The sequence below is a fragment of the Spodoptera frugiperda genome, chromosome 9, assembly GCF_023101765.2.
Source record: "Spodoptera frugiperda isolate SF20-4 chromosome 9, AGI-APGP_CSIRO_Sfru_2.0, whole genome shotgun sequence".
NCBI lineage: Eukaryota > Metazoa > Arthropoda > Insecta > Lepidoptera > Noctuidae > Spodoptera > Spodoptera frugiperda.
In genome coordinates, this window is record NC_064220.1 from 5,483,807 (window position 1) to 5,504,195 (window position 20,389).

General features: G+C 36.3%; 1 protein-coding gene across 2 annotated transcripts; it reads right to left on the reverse strand.

The window, feature by feature from the left end:
* Positions 1-7,690: 7,690 nt before the first annotated feature.
* LOC118271483 (hemicentin-2-like) lies at positions 7,691-19,910 on the reverse strand. 2 transcript variants are annotated; one of them, XM_050695770.1, is made up of 20 exons: positions 19,652-19,910; positions 18,039-18,274; positions 17,455-17,577; positions 16,866-16,955; positions 16,197-16,331; positions 15,275-15,440; positions 14,958-15,136; positions 14,409-14,490; positions 13,679-13,839; positions 13,194-13,365; positions 12,459-12,707; positions 12,296-12,368; positions 11,659-11,849; positions 11,008-11,179; positions 10,672-10,766; positions 9,857-9,929; positions 9,268-9,458; positions 8,822-8,993; positions 8,489-8,583; positions 7,691-7,890 (listed from the first exon to the last, which is right to left on the reverse strand). In XM_050695770.1, exons 1-20 carry the CDS (start codon positions 19,884-19,886, stop codon positions 7,706-7,708), a joined length of 3,075 nt encoding a protein of 1,024 aa, XP_050551727.1. In that variant the 5' UTR covers positions 19,887-19,910; the 3' UTR covers positions 7,691-7,705. The 2 variants fall into 2 exon arrangements, with proteins under 2 accessions (XP_050551727.1, XP_050551728.1); XM_050695771.1 differs by having other exon boundaries at positions 18,039-18,192; positions 19,652-19,765.
* Between the last annotated feature and the right edge of the window lie 479 nt (positions 19,911-20,389).

The window sequence follows — 20,389 nt, forward strand, 5'->3', positions numbered from 1 at the left end:
ATATTAAAATTTTAAATATATTATTCACACGTTTTTATAAAAATATTTATAAGAACGTGTATGTATTTATGTGTAAGTAAGTGCTTGTATGTATGTTATTTTAAATCATTAAATCTAGTCATTGTAACAAAACACAAAATTCCCACTAACACATATGACTTTAATTACTTGAACATCTTGATATGTCAACTGGAGACTGTTTGTGATATGTATCATATCTTCTTGTTTATGTAATGCCAATGAGTACGTATAATCATAGACATAAAGTTTATTTTAGCTTTGGATCAATTAAAAGTTTTCAGAATGTTACGATGTTTGAAACTCTAAGATTTTTTTTTTCATGAAATACAATGACTACAAGGCATATTACCTAATGGTAAGTAATCAGCGCCACCTATGGACCCATTTTTTGAGGGGCCAAAAATCAACCAATGACACCCTCTTTGGGTAAGGCGGGAGGGAGTGTCAGACTCTTACTGTCTAAAAAATCACCCCGCTCCTTCTCCTGCTTTGAGCCGGGACCCTTAGAACATCAGAGGAGTTGCTAGTTTGTTGCCGGCTTTTGTGAGGTTAGGGTTTAAGGTTTTAGGGATTGGGGATGGATGAGGGAAGAAGTCTGCCTCCGGTAAAATGAAATAAAAATTATGCAGCTATGATTGCAAATACAAAATTTTAATGAATAATGAGGTGGAAAATATTTGTATTGGTGTTGTATTAATCATAGTTTACTATACACATTTTTAATGACCTTAGTAAGTAAGTAGTACAAATACGGAAATCCTACTAATTTTGGGAGGTCGATCGTATCTTCATAAAAAAGTGGTTAAACATAACATTATGTTAACTATTGGTAAAGTAATACGCAGGTTGTGCGTGATAGTTATATACATAGTATTTAGATGACGATATAAATAACATTTATACCAAAGTACCTTTAAAACGAGGTGAAATTAAGTAATTTAATACGTTTTTAAAGATATTTTTCAATTACAGTTTTGTAGTTCCAACAGTAATATGTAGTAGTTTACATATTCCTATTGGAACATTTCTCTGTAGACTTTTGTGACCATCAGCCTCGAGACGTTGCGACACTGCGGAACATGGTCTATATGATCACTGGCGTTCCTCCAACGAATACTAAGTAGGCCGGTTGGACCGTTGAAGTTGGGAGTTGCATTCAGTCAGCCTAGTAGAGCTGCTGTCTGATCTGGAGCTGCTGACTACCTAGCGGGTTTACCGGGGCTCGAAAAGCAAGAGTAGTAACGGGGTGGTTTTTAGTCAGTAAGAGTCTGACACTCCCTCTCGCCTCGCCCAAGGCGGGAAAAGTCATTGGATGATTATCCCCCCTCAAAAAAGCCCAAATTCCATTGTGCAACCCATTTATCTGTTTTGTGGTGCAACCTACAATATTGCCCGCAAATAACACCTGACATTAGGTCACACAAATAATGACAGAACAATCTTTTAATTCGTTTAGTAATATTTAATTTTGCGGTATATTGTCCTTTAAATATAAACGTTGGTTGCAGCCTCACAAAAGTACGTGTTACATTGGCGGGTCAAGAGTTCAGTAATTGACATGTACGTTCACCACATGAAATGCAACTTTATCGCAACGGAATGAAGTTGCAAATCCTAGTTCATCAATCTCATATTGATTTTTGATTGTCTAACAGTAATGATGTGTAAAAATGATCCTTATTGCGATAACTTAAGGTGTTATTGTACTTGGATGATATCGGTGGTTTATTGTTTGAGGTCTTCAAAGTAAGATGTCGTGATTTTTTTTAATAGTTTATCACGATCTATTACTGTAGCCTTTACAGCAGAGGTTCCCAACCTTTTCTTGATCAAGGACCCCTTTTATATCATTACCATTAGTTTTTCATGTGGTTCCATAATAAGTTAGTCTTATTTACTCATAAAATAAGAAACTTATGCAATATTGAAATCATGCTCCTCTCAGTAATTTCTTTTGACATAAGTTTGATTCAAGCTTTAACCATGGCTATTTATTAAACAGATATGTAGTTTTGTGTTTATTTTTTAATTTCGCGGACCATATTTTGTCTTTTGTGGACAATTAGTGGTATGCGGACCAACGGTTTGAGACCACTGCTTTACAGGGTGTTTGGTAACTTATTCTATATCTTTCATCAGTTTACAGTCTAACATTTAGAGTTGATTTTTGATAGAACGATGAGTCAAATGTCTTGTAATGCACATCGAGGGTTACTGCTACTAACAATATACGTAGTTGCCTAAAAAAGAAACTATGAAGTAATCTAACTATAATACAGTAATTTCAAAAAAATGTACATTTGTTACTCATACACACGAAAAGAAAAGCTAAAGAAAGTCGTTGGTACAAATAAGAATAGTATTGGAATAATTAAAATTGGAATGTATGTTTCTAAAATTGATATTACCGCGTTTTACTACTAATCTCTGAAATGGCTGGACTGATTTTGACGGGAATTTTCTTGGCTGGACTAAAGAGAAACCTGGGCTACGTTTATTTTAGAAAATGATGAAAATAAATCTGCGAGCATCAGCCAGTATATTATAATATTATGTAATACAGTATCTCGCATGGAACAATGCTTTGCGGGTCTAAAAGTGTCATAATAAAAATCCTTGACACTTTATCCTACCCAAGAATCGCATCAAGGACCATGTATTCACCTTACCAAATAATGAGCCACATAATCAAAAATAGTACGGTAATTCAATTCCTAGAAATATGTTTTCGACACTCACTAGGTAAACATTTGTTTAAGAAAAAGCCGAACACAGATACATATCAGGTTAAGCTAACCAGTATTAACTGATCGTTGAACACGTGGAAAGATCATACAAAGCGGGACCATGATAAACTGGTTATGTATATGCCCGATCCGATGCGCAGCTGTGAATACAGTGTACATTGCAAGTTCTCATGCGATCTTTATGCAAGTGCACAGCACGATTGAAGGTTAGTATTATAATGTTTCACAAGTAACATTCCTTTAGTATTGAACGTTAGGAACCTTTGACACGCTGCAAAGTGATACGCCTGCCTTCTGACACGAATCAAAGTCTTATGACACGCACTTAATATTAACGAAGCAATAATTGTTGTTTAATGACTTCTATTCATCTTTTCTTTATTGGTCAAGTGGGCACTATGTCGAGTTCGCACTACGATAGTTTTTTGTCGAGTAACAAGAATATTTTGTAGGTCTCTGTCGCTTCGATTTTGGACCTTTTTTATGGGACTAGCGCACCACAACCACCTCCAAACCACGGCAACTCCTGTAAGCCAGGATCTACAGCAGATACAATCATGAAAACACCGGAACATTGAAGTCCAGCGCGTCCCAGGGACATGAACGACTGTCTTGGATCCCGCAACGAAATAAATAATAAAAAGATATTATTAGAAGTGAAGAATTTTGGAAAAGCTATTGAATATTCGCTACTCGACTAAAATACTAGCGTAGTGCAAATAAGGCATGATATTATGCGTGCATCTGTCAAGCAAGATAGATACAAAATTTTACTATAGATAGATACTGAAGTAACTTTTGGACTCTCGAATTGTGCCCGGTACATGGCAATATACTCATTCCCTATTGTATGGGATTGGTGATATTATTATAACTGGTGGAAAGTGGGTGTTAGCCCAACAAGCAAAGTAATCCTATAAGGAAATATTATAAGTCTGTCACTACTAATAACGCTCTTGTAAAGGCATTGCGATAGACTTTTTAACTTATAATAGCATTTGCCAAGCCTTAACATACTCAAGTGCATTTGTTTTTATATCTCGGTCTTGTAGTTCGCTACAAGACTGATCTCTAAAACATTTATAGGACATTTTTACTAGTAATAGCATTTCACAAGCATACATATACTCAAGAGTAATAGCCTTTATAACTCAGTCTTTTAGTTAACTATAAGATTATCTTTTAGGACACTTTAAGGAATAAGTCTCCTATAATTGTTTGAAGTAAGACTAAATAATCCTGAATAATATTTTGATCCTATAGTAGCATTTTGTGAGAGAAAATGATATTATAACATACTTAGCTGAAACGATTACAAGTTTGTGCCATCATAGTCTTGCTCGAGACTCTTTTAAATCTAATAGTACTTAAAAAGAGAGCTATAAGATCAAAAAGGTTTATAAGATAGTAGATCAATCACTTTACTAGTAAACAACAGGATCGGGATATAAATCAAGCGCGTCAAGTGCAAACACAGGTGAAGTAATTGAGGGTTCCGCGATCAATAATATTTTTTTCACCCTTTTCCCACTACTCAGAAAGTAAAGAAGTTGAAAATTGGGAAGAAGAATACGATTTAAATAACGCAGAGACCACTGACTATAAAAAAATAACAAATGTCAAAAAAAATATTATCCGATAAAATTTTTTAACATTAAAAAATTAAGTACTTATGGGTGTGTTTAAAAAATATGTGGATTCAAAATCAGTAACAAATTGTGCATTCATCTTCGATGTAATGGTCATATATACTGTACTGGGAGCAAATCGGGCACCAAAAAAGATTTGATGCAATAAAAATATTATGTTTTCTTGACTACAAACGAAATGAGTAGGTCTATACATATTGTTTATATAAACTGGAAATCCACACCCATTGCAGCTTTGTGTATTACGTAACTGGCGAGTTGGCCGCACGCACGGAAAGAGTTTAGAAGATTGAATAGATTTTTAAGCTCAAGCCCATATGACGAATAGCAAAAAGTCCGTGCGGCCGACTCGCCAGTTACGTCCAAGGTTTGCACGCCTACGAGATTATAGCGTAAAAACTCTGCTACGCGCTACGAACTACGCAGTACGAGCTATGGCTGTAGAATTTCCCCGTAACTTGAGTGTGAAATTAGGGCTTATCGATTTAGGTCTGGGCATGTAGGGTTAGAAACTTGGCTCTACACGGGATCTGATTACTTTTTGACAGTGCGAGCTATATGGTCTCGTCTTGGCAACATTTAACATGAAATGTTTTTGTGGGATTTCATTTCTTTTTGTAGGTTGCTTATCAAATTATTCTCACTAAGTCGTACCTACATAAACAACTATAAACATATTATACCTACTAACCTATACTACTTAATTGCAAATACCTACTTATTCAATCTTTGAATTTCTTAATTAAATTTGTGAGAAAATTGCAAACGTAATGCTAATACTTTTTATCAATGAAAATTAAAACACTAGTACCTAACTAAACCTTCACCTACTAAACTACTAAATTTATAAGAAAATTGCAAACGTAATCCTAATACTTTTTATCAATGAAAATTAAAACACTAGTATCTAAACCTTTACCTACTAAACTACTAACAATTAAATATTAGGCAAATTTTTTTCTCCGCGATAGCAAACTTTTAAATCACCGAAATAATCCGAAAATTTTTCATTCAACGAGACAACCGTCAACGACGTCTGCCCTCGCGCGTCTGCCCGCGTTCGGGTGCCGCGCTCGCTGACGGGCCGATTATTTTTAGCTACTGCGCGGGGACGAGGGGGCAGGCGGCGGGCGTTGGCGCATACTATACTTACGATGCTTATGTTCAAAAGTATAGGTTGATTAATAAACACTTACCGAAGTGAAGTGTAGTAATATTATTCATATCTAAGTACTTATGGGTAGGATAATGTTTTGATTTGATGAAAAGTTTGTGTTCTATGTACTTGTGTATAATTTTCAGATCTCAAGCAGGAAATAGGGAATTAAGTTTCCCTATTTCAGATTTTTACCCCTCCGCGGCCGCATTCAGACCTCTAGCGTCAAAAGTTGCGGAAGTCTCGAACAAACTTTCACCCCTAGTTTAAGGGGTTGGGGGGTAAAAGTTCCAAGTTTTAGGATTTTTTTGTTGTTTGGGTACTAATACTAGCTTACATACCAAATTTCAGTTTTCTAGGACTTCAGGAAGTACCTTAAGAATTTTGTTGATCATCAGTGAGTGAGTGAGTGAGTGACGAAATCGGGGTATTTTAGATATCAATAAAATCTAAAGTATAAGAGCTATGCAATTGAAACTTTAAAGGTTTATTAAGTCTACCACTGACATTATATCCTGAAAATTTTGTTTATCTGGTATAACCCAAACTCAAGTTATGAAGGTTCAAAAATACGACGAAGCGCTTCGAGAAAAGGTAGGTAGTGCCCTTGCGCTTGCGCTTCGCTTGGCTCGTCTAATGGCACTACCGTGCCCCCAGATTTTATAAATAGATTTAGCTATTTCACATATATCCTAAAAGCTTTCCAAGAAACCCGACGATTCTAAAAACCTTGGACACAGTAATATTGTCAGCAAAATTTGCATTATCGACACAACGAAGACACATCAATCAGGTGACCTTATAAAAAGATCCAAATAGCAAAGTAATAAAACACAAAATTAGCATTCACAGTGTTATGATACTCGTAAAGATTATTTTTTCACCTTCCCATTGAAGAATATATTATATCATTGTTAAGCCTTGACCTAACCGTAGTTCGGAAATTGTTTTACCATTGATTACAATTGGCATTTCGATGTACTCACTATTATTTATAAGATACAAAGACACGACTATTTTGTTGATTGGGTGGTCGCGACTTCGCGGGTGCCAGCGTGAAGTTTTGATTTTTTTAATTGTTAGTTGATCTCAGTTTCTTTCCATTCATATTAAATTTTCTTTCAAAAGCTTTTCAGGAGAGTTTTAAGAAATGGAATTTTAAGGAATGTGTTTACAAACATACTTTCACATAACTAGACACGGAACAACAATCTGTGGTTTACACAAACAGTTAATCCGAGCGGGAATCGAACCCGCGCTATGTTGCGCAGCAGCCATGGAGATAGTTAGGTAATTATCTTAGGATAGGATAGGACATGATTGCTATAATTACTGGTTGGTTACTTAGAGAACCAATAGTTGAAAGTATAGTATAATAGTTAGTTAATGTACTTTCATTTAGTGAGGGAGAGCCATGCTTCGAGACGAATGGGCCGGCTTGACCGGAGTGATACCACGGCCTCACAGAAAACCGACGTGAAACAACGCTTGCGTTGTGGGAGTGAGGTCACTGCAGGCCCAATTAACCCCTTCCCAATCTTCTTAATCCGTGATTCCCCAACAATCCCTAAATTCCTAAACCCGCTTAAGGCAATGATCGGTCCCCTACATGCCCTAAATCAATTTTCAACGACCGGTGAAATAGGTAGCTTTAAACAAATTGAATAAAAAGCAAAGTAACCAGTTCGAGAATGATGCAATAAAATTAGAAATCTAAATGAGAAGAAATGAAAAATGAAAGTGTGGCAGAGCCATGCTTCGCCACGAATTGGCGGGCTCGACAGGAGTGATACCACGGCCTCACAGAAAACCAACGTGAAACAACGCTAGCGTTGTGTAAGTGAGCTTACCGGAGGCCCAATTCCCCAATCCCTGATTCCCCATCAACCCTTAAATTCCTAACTCCCAAAAGGCTGGCAACGCACTTGTAACGACTCTGGTGTTTCAAGTGTCCATGGGCGGCGGCGATTGCTTACCATCAGGCGACATGTCTGCTCATATACCATAAAAAAATCGTCGTTCCATAAAAAAAATGACTATTAATTTTACAGCACGCATAATTTTGAAATTTTCTTGTTACGATAGGACACCAACAATAAAATCAGGCAAACCAACCAGCTATATCGCAATACTTACGTGACTGATGTCACGACCTTTGATGCTCCTGGCACTGATGTGCCAGGAGCATCAAAGGTCTTGTGGAAAGTCCATTTTATGTCTGGTTCGGGGTACCCCATAGCGGTGCAGCTTAGTACCTTTCCCTTGCCAACCATGGTCTCAACCATATTTGATTTTGGTTCCACAATGGTCACTGGAACTGTGAAAACAAATTGAACGAAATAATTACGACTCGTCTATGTTATTAAAATAGAGACTTGAACAGTGAACACCCCAAAAAAGAGGTGTGTGTTTGTCACAAAATCCCATTATTTGTTCCTTAAAAGAGGGAGATGTATTCAATACCCTACTTTTCACCAGACACGTGGTTTGCAAAATAGAGTCTATATTTGAAACGTGAGATTAAAATTTTACTTTAACTGGTGGAAAATACAACTAAATTACAATAATAGAATTCATTATTTCCTAAATAATTACACATTAACATTAATGTGTGGGAGAGCCCTGTATTGGCACGAATGGGTTGGCTCGACTGGATTGATATCACGGCCTCACAGAAAATCGATGTGAAACAACGCTTGCATTGTGTTTTGGTGAGTGAGTGAGGTTACTGAAGGCCTAATTACCCCCTTCCCAATCCCCGATTCCCCAACCACCCTTAAATTTCTTGAAATGCCTCTGGTATTTCGGGTGTCAATGGGCGGCGGCGATTGCTTACCATCTGGTGATCCGTCTGCTCGTTCACCGGCTTTTACCATAACACAAGGAAAATGAGATGTAGATATAATATCACTTACTGTATACTTGTAGGAAAACTTTGCGTTCATCTTTCCCAAGCTTATTTTTTGCATGGCACACATAATTTCCAGTGTCACGTAAAGTGGTTTTGATTCTAGAAAATATGATTTTATTTTTAATAATTCGTGTGTTAAGTAAATGATTTTGTTCATCATCAGGTGATTATAAGATAACACTAACCTACTCTTCTGTATACACTTTGTAATGAACCCATTAAAAACTTGAAAAATATAATGAAATACTTTTTTTATGGCATCTGAAAGTACTTTTATGGTCTGATTGAACCGAATTGCTTTGACTATATTATGTTATAATTATGCTTTAATACTTACATTAAATTGTAATCGGTAGTAATTTCAGTTTTCCAAGTATTTGTTACTTCAATACCATTGAATGTCCAGTATACCGTTGGCGCTGGCACTCCATCCACGTCACATGTCAACTTTGCTTTATCGCCATCCACAATCTTCATTACCTTTACACCCCTTTTTATGCGTGGTCGATCTGAAAAAAACATACACTGAGAAACGGATTTCAATAAACGTCCACCAATCCCTTCTACATACATAATATGCATAACTAACTATAACTGTTTAAAGAGAGTATAAATGCAGTATACACTGAGCACACAGTTAGTGTACACTAACTGTTGTTCCCATATTTTTAAGATTGTCCGTATATATCTTAGTTGGTAAGCCGTAATAAATAAAATAAATACTATCATACTACCTTTGGACCGATGGTAATGAAATTGGAAGAGTTCGAAGTTCATGCTTACATTCTACTATCAATTCTGTGTTGTGAGTATCCGATCCCTCGACGTTTTTCGCTGTACATGTGTACAGGCCACTTTGGCCTCTGTGAGCTTTTTTCAACTGTATGGTCTCTCCAGTTTGTTTCAAATACTTTTTTGTACCCGAACCTCGGAAGGACCAGATTATAGTTGGTTTCGGGATCCCCTTAAGAATTCTAAAAATAAATTTTATTTATACATTAGTCATTAAGTTGGTAAATATAGTACTCAAGGATTACGAAAGTTACCTACATATTTAGTAGTGACACCAGGAAGGCTACTCTACGAAAACATACCGATCTCATTAAATAAGTTATCAGAACTTGTGATGTTAAATTATTATCTTATAAGTACATAGTCATACATACAATGTTAAGTAGCCCTTTCTCGATCAGTAGATTTAACATTATTTCGATAAAATATTAATGTTCCAGATTACAGCAATCCAAAGTAACAATACACGTACAAAAAATAAAACATTGTAATAACTAACATTAATCAAAATGAAGCAAAACAAATTAAACATTATCATGCTATTATTAGATTGTCTAATTATAAAAATGACTTTACTTACCTACAAGACAATTTGCCATATGATTTCTCTCTGACACGGATTTCGGCAACTGATTTATCGATAACGGGTTTTTCTGGAATAAAATTTTTATTAGCATACGTTCTAAGATATCAACCATTATTTATAAATATCGACTTTTAACTACAATGTAGCAAAATGTGTATTTAAAGAGTAGAATCAGGCGTTACTTTGTGGCAATCTGTACTACACTAATACTACTGGAAAAAAATCCGCTGCAATGATAAGTTTGTAAAATACGGTATTTTTTTGCGGGGGAAAATCATCCAATTACTTCTCCCGCTTAGGGCGAGGCGAGAGGGAGTGTCAGATTCTTACTGACTAAAAACCACCCCGTTCCATCTCCTGGTTTTCAAGCCGGAGCCCCGGTAAACCTGCTGGGTAGTCCGCAGCTCCAGATCAGCCATCAGCCCTACTGGGCCCCATCTGTGGTGTTCGCGAAACTCCCATGTCCATTAAGCATCTGCGTCAGGTAGGTGAGGACGCCGCGGCGCCTCTCTAGCCACTCCTCAAAGAGGGGTACTTACCGAGGGGTACTTACCGCTGCAAAAATGCAGCACCCACTATTATTTGTGGGTGGGGCCCACAAATAAATGGACGCAATACAAAACACGCTAAAAACCTCCAGAACCACACTCGACATGTGTTTTATTCCTCCGCGGTGCATCTTTAGTAGAAGTTGTGTAGACGGTAATGCAAGTATCGTCGAGTTTTAAAAAATCTAACGCAACACTCTTCTGGAATAAATTCTACTTTTCACATTCTATAACATATTTGTATATTTAAATTTTACTTACGATGTATTTTTAGAATAATTTTTCTTTCATCTTTTCCAATCTTATTATCTGCGTGGCAAACATAATGCCCAGTGTCAGCTACAGTGGTTTTGATTCTGAAAATTCGTATGTTTATATCTAAATAATACGTATTGGTGATTTTTGCACCACCCAGAGTAACAGTAACACAGATATTTATCTCCAAAGAAACATAATACACTTTGTTATGAGCCAATCAAAAGGTTGGAACATAGAAATATGTACTTTTATTTTAATTTTACGACATTTCTAAGAACTTTTTGATCTAATTCAATAAAATTGTTTTGCTTTTGTGTTATAACATGCTTTAATACTTACATTAGACTATAATCGGTAGTAATTTGAGTTCTCCAAGTACTTGTTACATTGATTCCATTGAATGTCCAGTATACCGTTGGCGCTGGCACTCCATCCACGTCACATGGCAACTTCGCTATATCGCCATCCAAAATCTTCATTTCCTTTACATCACTTTTTATGCGTGGTGGATCTGAAGAACCACACAAATACGTATATGTATACCAGGAGGCATATACATAGCTATTTTCAAACGACGTGTTTGCCTTCTTACGTCTGGTGAATATATAATTAAGTGAATAAATCTAAAAATGTCTCGTTGGTCCAGTATTTATTTAAATAAATAAATATTTAGCTAAGGTGAAATTCAAATATTACGCGTCGTGGTGCCCCGGAGGTTTAAGAAGCCCGCTTCTCATGCATGAGGGTGTGGCTTTGGATTCTATCAACCGAAGCTACCAATGTAACATTTTCAGAGTTATATTTACTTTCGAAGATTACTTAGACACCACTGACAAACGGTGGAGAAAAGCATCGCGAGGAAACTTGGGATTATAATTTCTAATTATAAATTTGAAATCGCCAAATCGCATTGAGGGTTGATCCATGGATGGTAATGAAAAAGGAAGCTGAGAGAATAAAGGGTGCGAATAAAATAATGTTCATACTTACATTCTACTATCAATTCTGTGTTGTGATTATCAGATCCCAAGACGTTTTTTGCTGTACATGTGTACAGGCCACTTTGGCCTCTGTGAGCATTTTTCAACTGTATGGTCTCTCCAGTTTGTTTCAAATACATTTTTGTACCCGAACCTAGGAAGGACCAGACTATAGTTGGTTTCGGGATCCCCTTAAGAATTCTGAAAATAAAGTTTATAAAATATATATACTTAGTAGGTACAGTTGTAGAATATTTCACACGAGCAATATAATCCCATAATGACAAAAATATTAAAAATGTTAAGGCATAGGCTGGAATTTTGTCTCATGTTTGTTAGTTCCTAAATATCACGACACTTATAAAATAACTGATAAACTTGATGTAGGTATATGTAGGAGATGTCTTGTACCTACCATTGTATATAGATACACTGATAAAACATAAACGTCACAAGTTTATGTGACCTAAAAACTCGCGACCAAACAAAAAACACAGAAGCGTAGACATGAGACACAATTATCGCCTATTCTTTTGACATACAGTTGTCTTGAGCGCGAGCGCGCGATCGTAGGTATGTTTGCATTTTTGCCAGAGGCTACTCTTAACCAGGTGATGCCAGGGCTATCGAGTTATGTATGAACATACCTGCAAGATAATTCGCCATTTGTTTTCTCTGTGACACGGATTTCGTTTATTGTCTTATCGATAACAGGTTTTTCTGAAATAAATATTTCGTAGATTATTTAACCAATCAAATTATCCATCTTTTCACTTTATAATATCGTATAGACGGGTTAACTTGACTTACCTACACCAAATATTTCAACGTTGGAATAAAATACTTTCCTCTCTTTATCATTTCTTGCTTCACACATGAACTTTCCTTCCATACCTGGTTGCATGTCTTTCAAGGTCACCACTGTCTGATCTTTGGATATCTCAATACGGCTGCTACTAGACAAAGGTTTTGCATCTTTATACCAGTTTATAGTCGCAGATGGGTAGGCATATACCTTGCAAACAAGTTTACCTTCTTTGGCATATTCTATACGAATATCTACAAATACAAAAACATTATTTAGATTAACACTACGGTTGTAAAACGCGAATCCACCCGTAATATTTTCAACTTTAAGTCCTACCACTAAGATACAAATTTTGGAGTAGTTTTTTTCGTCAATGGTTTCCCGATTTTATCGTTTAAAGTTGTACATTTTGTTCTAGACGATAGTAAACTGTATGCACAAAAACGGCGAGAAAAACGCGAGTGTGGACGATTGTATACATTAATTTTAGTGTTCCACAAACTCACTTGGTTACAAACTGCCGCTGTTTAACAGTAATGCGGCCAAGTGCAACGTCAGAAACAAAGTTTACAAGTTATAAATTGGGTTCATGTTCTTATTTATAACAGTTTTATATATTTTAGATAGGTACCAAAAGCTAACTACAAAAACATTTAATTGTGCATACGGCTGTGGCCCGGTATCTTTAGGATAGTAGTAAAACTTAAACATAATTTTAATTCTAAGATTTAGATTACCTTTAGGAGATTCGATTATATAAAAATAGAATCTCCTTTTTGCCATAACTTCTACGCCTTTAACGTCGTTTCCATTGCGATTGTTGGCTTTACATTCGTAAGTGGCATTTTTGGTTGCCTTGTCTATTTTTAAAATACTGATATAATCATAGGGTAATTCGAAGATGTTCGTCTGTAAAATATGATAATAATGTAATTAATATTGCACTACAAACTTGTAGCAAAATGCGAGCCTACTTGTTTTTTGGAGTTGCCTTGAATTCAAGCGTCATTACTAAGTACCAATACATTACAATGCTAAAATACTGGCAATAAGTTAATACCAGTAAAAACCGAATGTATATTTACACTCTCCATATTGTGAAGGTATCAGCAATTGTATTTTTGTATTGTAATGCCTCTAAATTATATTATTTTAAGCTGACTTTGACACAAAATAAAGATGAGCACGAGATAATTTATATCGGATGTTAAAACGTCATTACCTCAGCAAGAATTGCATTCCCAGATTCCTTATCCACCCATTTTATATCTGGTTCGGGGTAAGCGTGAACTTTACAAGTCAGTTCTAACGGATCATCATCGTATAGAGTTATTGACGAGTCACCATCAATCGTTACTACTGGTGCTGTTTCAACTTTTTCCTCTAAAAAAAGGAAGGGCAATTAGAATCCTTTCATTATTTCATACCTTTAGTACCTAAGGACAGAAAAAAATCAAAATGTCTTTACCCACCCAGCCCAGAGCGTGACTAGTTTTGCATGCGCCCCTAGCAGGCTCCGTTTGGTTGTTGTCGACTTACAGATTTGCGATTACGACGGTAAGAGATCACAGAGTACACAGTGGTCCTTATTTTCGTCCCCTCCTTAGAGAGTTTATGTGCTTCGCACAAGGAGGAGGCGGCTTTGCAGTAACTCTTGTTCCGTATCACTGCCTATACCTGAGTACCGCCGTTGCTGCCACATGCCTGGCCTTGTTTTGCGACCATTACTTACTTTCAGAGCGTAATGAAATCGCAGCACACACTGATATCGATCGAATTTTTTGTACATGTGCTTACAGAAATATTTTAGATTGCATGATGTAACGAAATGTTCCATGAGATCAAAATCAGAATTAGTTTAGACAATTTTCATTAGTTTAGATTCGTAAATAACTATTATCTTATTATTTTTATGGATTGCAAATTAAATATATACAAGAAAAACTTTCTACCTGTGGACAAATCTTGTCTAGATATAGGTGTTGGACTTTTTCTCGTCACTGGCGATTTAGTATTGATGTCATATCCATTTATCTATAAGAAAATAACCTGTATGAATAAATGACCCTGTGGGATCATCGCTTTATCAGTAACAATAATGAATTGAGATACAAAGGTTGGTATTTGTGACTTAAATTACAAGATAACTGGCAAAAAATATTACCAATGCGTACTAAGTGTGTTGTTCCGAGTCTAGGTATGATGTGTATGTTTGTAAACACACACATAGGAGAAACTAAAATTACAAATACTAGTAAGTATTTTGGCCATGATTACAAAAAAGAAAAATAAACAAAAAATAAAAAGATCACTTATAGTCAAATGGGGGACCGTAAGATAGCATGGCAATCTATTGAAATGATTGTTTAAAGATTTTTTTCCAATATGCGTTTTGTAGCGACTAGTTTTTTGTATGGATACAAAAAACTAGACGTTCTATCTAGGAGATGATGGAAACGGGCTAGTGACGATGATAATGATAAATTAATAGACATACTTACAGTTACACTAAACATAGTAGACGGTGGGCTAAATGACGGTGTCCGGTAGAATTGCGTTTTTTCATCGACTAGTTCTAATTTTAGTTCCTCGATAACTTCACCCTTCATTCCAAGTATTTTAACTGTCTCAAGTTTAACTCCTGTCCCGAGTACCTTGACACCCATGTGAACATTCCCTTCTGCAAGAAATATTAATTTTATATTTAAAAACTTTCTTAACAGTTATAAATTGCCATCTTGCCAAACCAAGCCTGGAGAGTTGGCCTTGCAAGGGTAGTTTCAATATTATAGGAATATTATATGAAATCTATACAAACTTGGCGCCGGTCTTGTGACTATATCTTTGCTGGATTTTGGTGGAGACACGCTAAATCCGAGTTGAAAATCGATTGAGCTTTTTACTCTCACAACTGCGTGCGTTTCGGACTTACTTCCGACCGGCACGACGTGTTCTCCTGGCATCGCACCCGTCACCTTCGCCACCTGATAACGGAAAAAAATAGACTTACTGTAATTTTTATGGAATAGGGCGGCGTGCCAAGAACGTTAAGATCATCAACGAGTATGCGTTTGTGGAGGCTCGGCTTCAAAGCCTCGAACACGTTTGTTTCTTTTATCTAATTACACATTTTTGTGAGCGTTCTGGATATTGCTTACTTGATTCCTCCAAGTTCTTTCCAGCATAGTACCACCAGTCAATCGGCAAAACACCACCGCTTCATGGTAGATATGACACCTATATGCCTGGAGCGTTTCGCCTTAAGTTCTTTTATAAAGTTCGCAAAGGAGTGGAATTATGAAAAAGGACATCTGGTTAACAAGATACTCAAGAAACCTAGTTGCCTTCATGGCCCAAGTTAATAAGTTGCTAATGGAAAAGCCTATTCCATCGTACGCTGCATCATCGCTTACTACCAGACAAGATAAAAGCTGAACACCATAGTAATATATGTATGTACTAGCGGACCTGATAGACGTTGTCCTGTCTAATTTGAAAATTTGTCGGATCCAATGTAAAACATTCTAAAATCAACAACAACTAATAAATTAACAATTAATAAAAAAAAATCCAGCATTGTCCAGCGGACACAATTTAATAAAATTGTGATTCTAAACCATTCTCAGATCCTCTTGAACACACACAAAAAATTTCATCAAAATCGGTCCAGTCGTTTAAGAAAAGTTCAGTGACATACACACTATAAAGATATTATACAAAAATTAAAAAGGATCACTTACCGCCATTTCTTTTTTTTTTGATACTATGTGTTCTGTATAAGGCCGACTTCCACTGGGACCAATTGCGTTTCCTATTTTGGGTTCATCTCCAGTTATAGCTACCAGTATATCTCCAGTGTGAGAGTCGACGGTATACTGGATAAAAATTAAGCAATAAATATTTTTTATTACCATCATTTAGGACTATTTTTATTTACTAAGAGTTTTAAATTGCCAATCCATCTTGAACAAGCGTAGTAATTAGTGCTGATGATGTCGATAAATCCCATGACTTTTTACCAAATCATAGTTCGACAGAAATCACTCTAGTATTACACCTTTGGTTTACCATGAGATAAGTTGTCTCGTCAGTCGAATATTTGGACGTAAGAATACAAGTTGTACGAGTATTTTCCTATTCGTTCGTGTCAATTACAATTGTATTAGTCTCGCGACTGCCACCATGAGTGCTCTTCTGCCACACTAAAGCGCTCTCGCAAAATCACACAAGGCATTCAGATTAATTTTTAAGTAGAAGAGAATATTTCTCGTCTTAGTGTTTGGTTATTATAAATTAAAAAGTAGGTTGCTAATTTGTATAGAGACACGTTATATTATATTCTATAGCTTTAAGGATGCACAATTTAAAATTCAAGTGATTATAAATGTAATTAATGATAAAGTACTCACTGTTAGATTTTTACCATAGCCGGGTTCAAATTTTGTGTCTACAATCTTGCTTCCTATGCCTGTAATAGACTCCTCAATATATTTCAGTATCTGTGGAAATAATAAAAATATGTAAATCAAGCTGACTCGACCGGAGTTATACCACGGTCTTACAGAATACCGGCGTGAAACAACGCTTGCGTTGTGTACGCTGTGTGAATGGGGGTTAACATTTTGTTTTTGCTCACCAGATGGCTCTTATCTAAAACGAAGATTTTGTGTCCAAACATTAGAGTTTTCAAAATATCAATGTCTGATGGCGTAACACTAGCTAATTCTCTATCTAGAGAGCAAAAATAAAGTTTTTTTTTTTATACGAGGACGGTGACAAAAAGCACATAGCCCTATTGCTAACCACCAGGTGCTCCATACATGCTCATTTGCCGTACTATCCTCAAAAAACAACGATCCAATAATCTAATATCTAAATCTATGTTTTCATTCATTTTTCATAAACGTATATTTATTTATACATTTAAGAAAATATAAATGTATACTTAAGAATACTTGACAGGTAGTCTAATTTCAAAAATAATTGAATATTTCTTACATCTTTCAGTTCATTTTTGCCCATATTAAAGACTTGTCCTGACGTAGCCTCTGCCACTTTGTGATACACTTGGTATTCAGGTGTACTTCTATCACCGCAATCGCCAGTCAATAGAAATACAATCTAAAATTAAAAAAAAACATTATAATTGTTCGTGATATGATAAAACTGTTAAATGAATATAATATTTAACTCATTCGTATGGTCTAAGATCCTACATGTAAAATCGAGCTTCACTGTTCTGTTTAATGGATAAAACTTAGGTGACAATAATTTAGTTCATTACAAATAATAATAATAAGATCTTGCCCAAACTATAATATTTCAACAATGAGTTTATGCACATAAAGAATGTGCGACCCAACCGTATTACAACTTAATTAAAAAAATCCCTTAAACAGGAAAGTGAAGATCGATATAATATCGTAGCCGCCGTACTCAGAGTCATTTATTGGTTACTTAACCCTGTCTTTAGCAATTGTTTTCGATAAAAAATCGTTACTAAGGAATAGTTTAAGTAATCATTAAATTTCTTTGAATGCGGCAGTAACAGCTATATTTCTCAAACAAAAACGAGATAATACCTGGCTCTGCATTTTGTGTGCAAGACTTGTAACCTGATCATACAATGCATAGTCATTAGCTGATGCATCAGTGAAAACGTACAAAAACGAGTGGGGCATACTACTTCGAAGTGCTAAGTTAATGCCTGCCATAGCAGCTTCTGCACAATCCGGCCTGCCGAACGAATGAAGATGTATTGCATCTACAGCTCTTTTAAATTCTTTCGGGTCTTTGGTAACGGTACGCAGTACAGTTTCTAAAACAAAAGTATATATCACATCACATCAACTATCTATCTCACATCACATCAACAGCCTATCAGTGGCCAATGCTGACCAAAGGCCTCTTCTCACACGAAGAAGGTTGGAGCATTGATCACCACGCTTGCTCAATGCGAGCTGGCGATTTCAAACTAATAATTAGAAATTATAAGCCCAGGTTTCCTCACAATGTTTTTCTTCACCATTTGTCAGTGGTGTCTAAATAATCTTAGAAAGTACATAATAACTCGGATAAAGTCACATTGGTACTTGCCGTTGGTAGGTTTCGAGCCCGTACTCTCATGCATGAGAAACGGACGTCTTAAACCTCTGGGCCACCACGACGTTAAGGTCTACATAAATCCAAAAAAATAAAATACTATAAAAGAAAGAAAAAAGAAAATTAACGAGTTCTCTTAGCGATCATGCCAGTTTATTATCAGGCCCCTAACGATATCAGACCCCATTCATATGTAAGTTTCTTAGATTTCCCTGGGATCCCATAATAAGGTCCTGACTTGGACCCTGAAATGATATTACCCCATGAGTATAACCTATCCAACAAAAAAGAGTCATCGTCCACAAATGCCGAAGTAATCACTTTTGTAATGTCCTGAAATAAACATCTTTTTCTACACCTCATCAAATAAAACAAGCGTACTTGCACTGGTGTTATCAAGACCTCACATGCTCAATATTGTATGTTATCACAAGTTTTTTCACAAAATAATAGTATCTTTATTCATTACTAGCTACTTCACGTGGTTTCACCCGCTCTGCTTGGCTTTTATTGGTCATAGCGTAATGTTTTATTAGCCCATAGCCTTCTTCGATAAATGCACTATCCAACACAAAAATAATTATTCAAATCGGACTAGTAGTTCCGGAGATTAGCGCGTTCAAACAAACAAACTCTTCAGCTTTATACATTAAAACAAATTATAGATGTTAGTAAAACTATTGCATGAGACTCAAGAAGCTTGTATAAGCACTTAAAATGTTCCTTTACCTAACTCATCTCGAATTAAATGGTGTGACAGTAGCACAAGTTACGTGTGGAAGAGCCATGCTTCGGGCACGAATGGGCCGGCTCGAACTGAGTAATACAACGGCCTCATAAAAAACCGCCGTGAAACAACGCCTGCGTTGTGTGAGTGAGGTTACCGGAGGCCCAATTACTCCTCTTCCCAATCCCCGATTCTCCAACAACTTTTAAATTCCTAACCTCCAAAAGGCCGGCAGCGCACTTGTAGCGCCTCTGGTGTTTCGGGTGTCCATAGGCAGCTGTGATTGCTTACTATCAGGTGAACAGTAAGCTCGTTTACCGGCTTGTTCAATAAAAAAAAACAAGTAATAAAATATTAATGACTTACCCGGATCATTTAGAGTGACGAGCACAAAATTTTCTATTTGCGAAGCGTTTGAACTTAGCACTTTATCAAATATAATGTTAACTTCTTCCCGCACTTGCCCTATTTCACCTCCCATGGACATTGTATCGTCTATTACGAACGTTAAACTACCTTTGTTCACTGCATCGGCCGCAGACAAAGCACAAAATATGATGAACGGAACTAAGAGTCCCGAATGTGCTCTCTTAGAAATCATTGTGCGTACTAAAGATTGTTGTAGCGAACAAATGTTTAAAATGTGTTTTTTGACAACGACAATGACCTAATGATTACGGAGTTCAGTAGCTTCTTTAATCTATATTCTAATATTTCTGTAAAAACCCACAAGTTCGTTATCTTAGGTTTTTCCAGTAAATCTAATTGCCTTATCGACGAGTATTTCAAAAAATTATTACAACGAAAGAAGCGGACATTAGTCTCACATTTCTTTCGTAGTCTGGTCATTCTAACGTTCCGGGTCGGGTCGGGTTGCCTCATACCTGCTCTCTTTTTCAATATTTAGCGGATCTTTGTCACATATTTTAAGATATGCCAAATGAATTGCGGTAAAAGATCGGAATTTACGATGGTCACAAAACTATTCGGACTTTTATTGGAAGTTCGTAGATCTTAGGAAATGAGTCGGGATGCCACTACGTAGAGTTGGTAGGTGGCTAATTGAACGGCCACTCTAATATATCTTTTGTCCATTTTTCTTTT

Excerpts from the sequence above, each read along its gene's own strand:
- LOC118271483 (XM_050695770.1), bottom strand. The coding sequence starts at position 19,886 with ATGATTTCTAAGAGAGCACATTCGGGACTCTTAGTTCCGTTCATCATA. Across the intron at positions 15,441-16,196 it reads CAAAAAAAAAAGAAATGGCG|GTGGCGAAGGTGACGGGTGC; the intron begins GTAAGTGATCCT and ends TTCCGTTATCAG. Across the intron at positions 11,180-11,658 it reads CACAGAATTGATAGTAGAAT|ATCCACCACGCATAAAAAGT; the intron begins GTAAGTATGAAC and ends GTGGTTCTTCAG.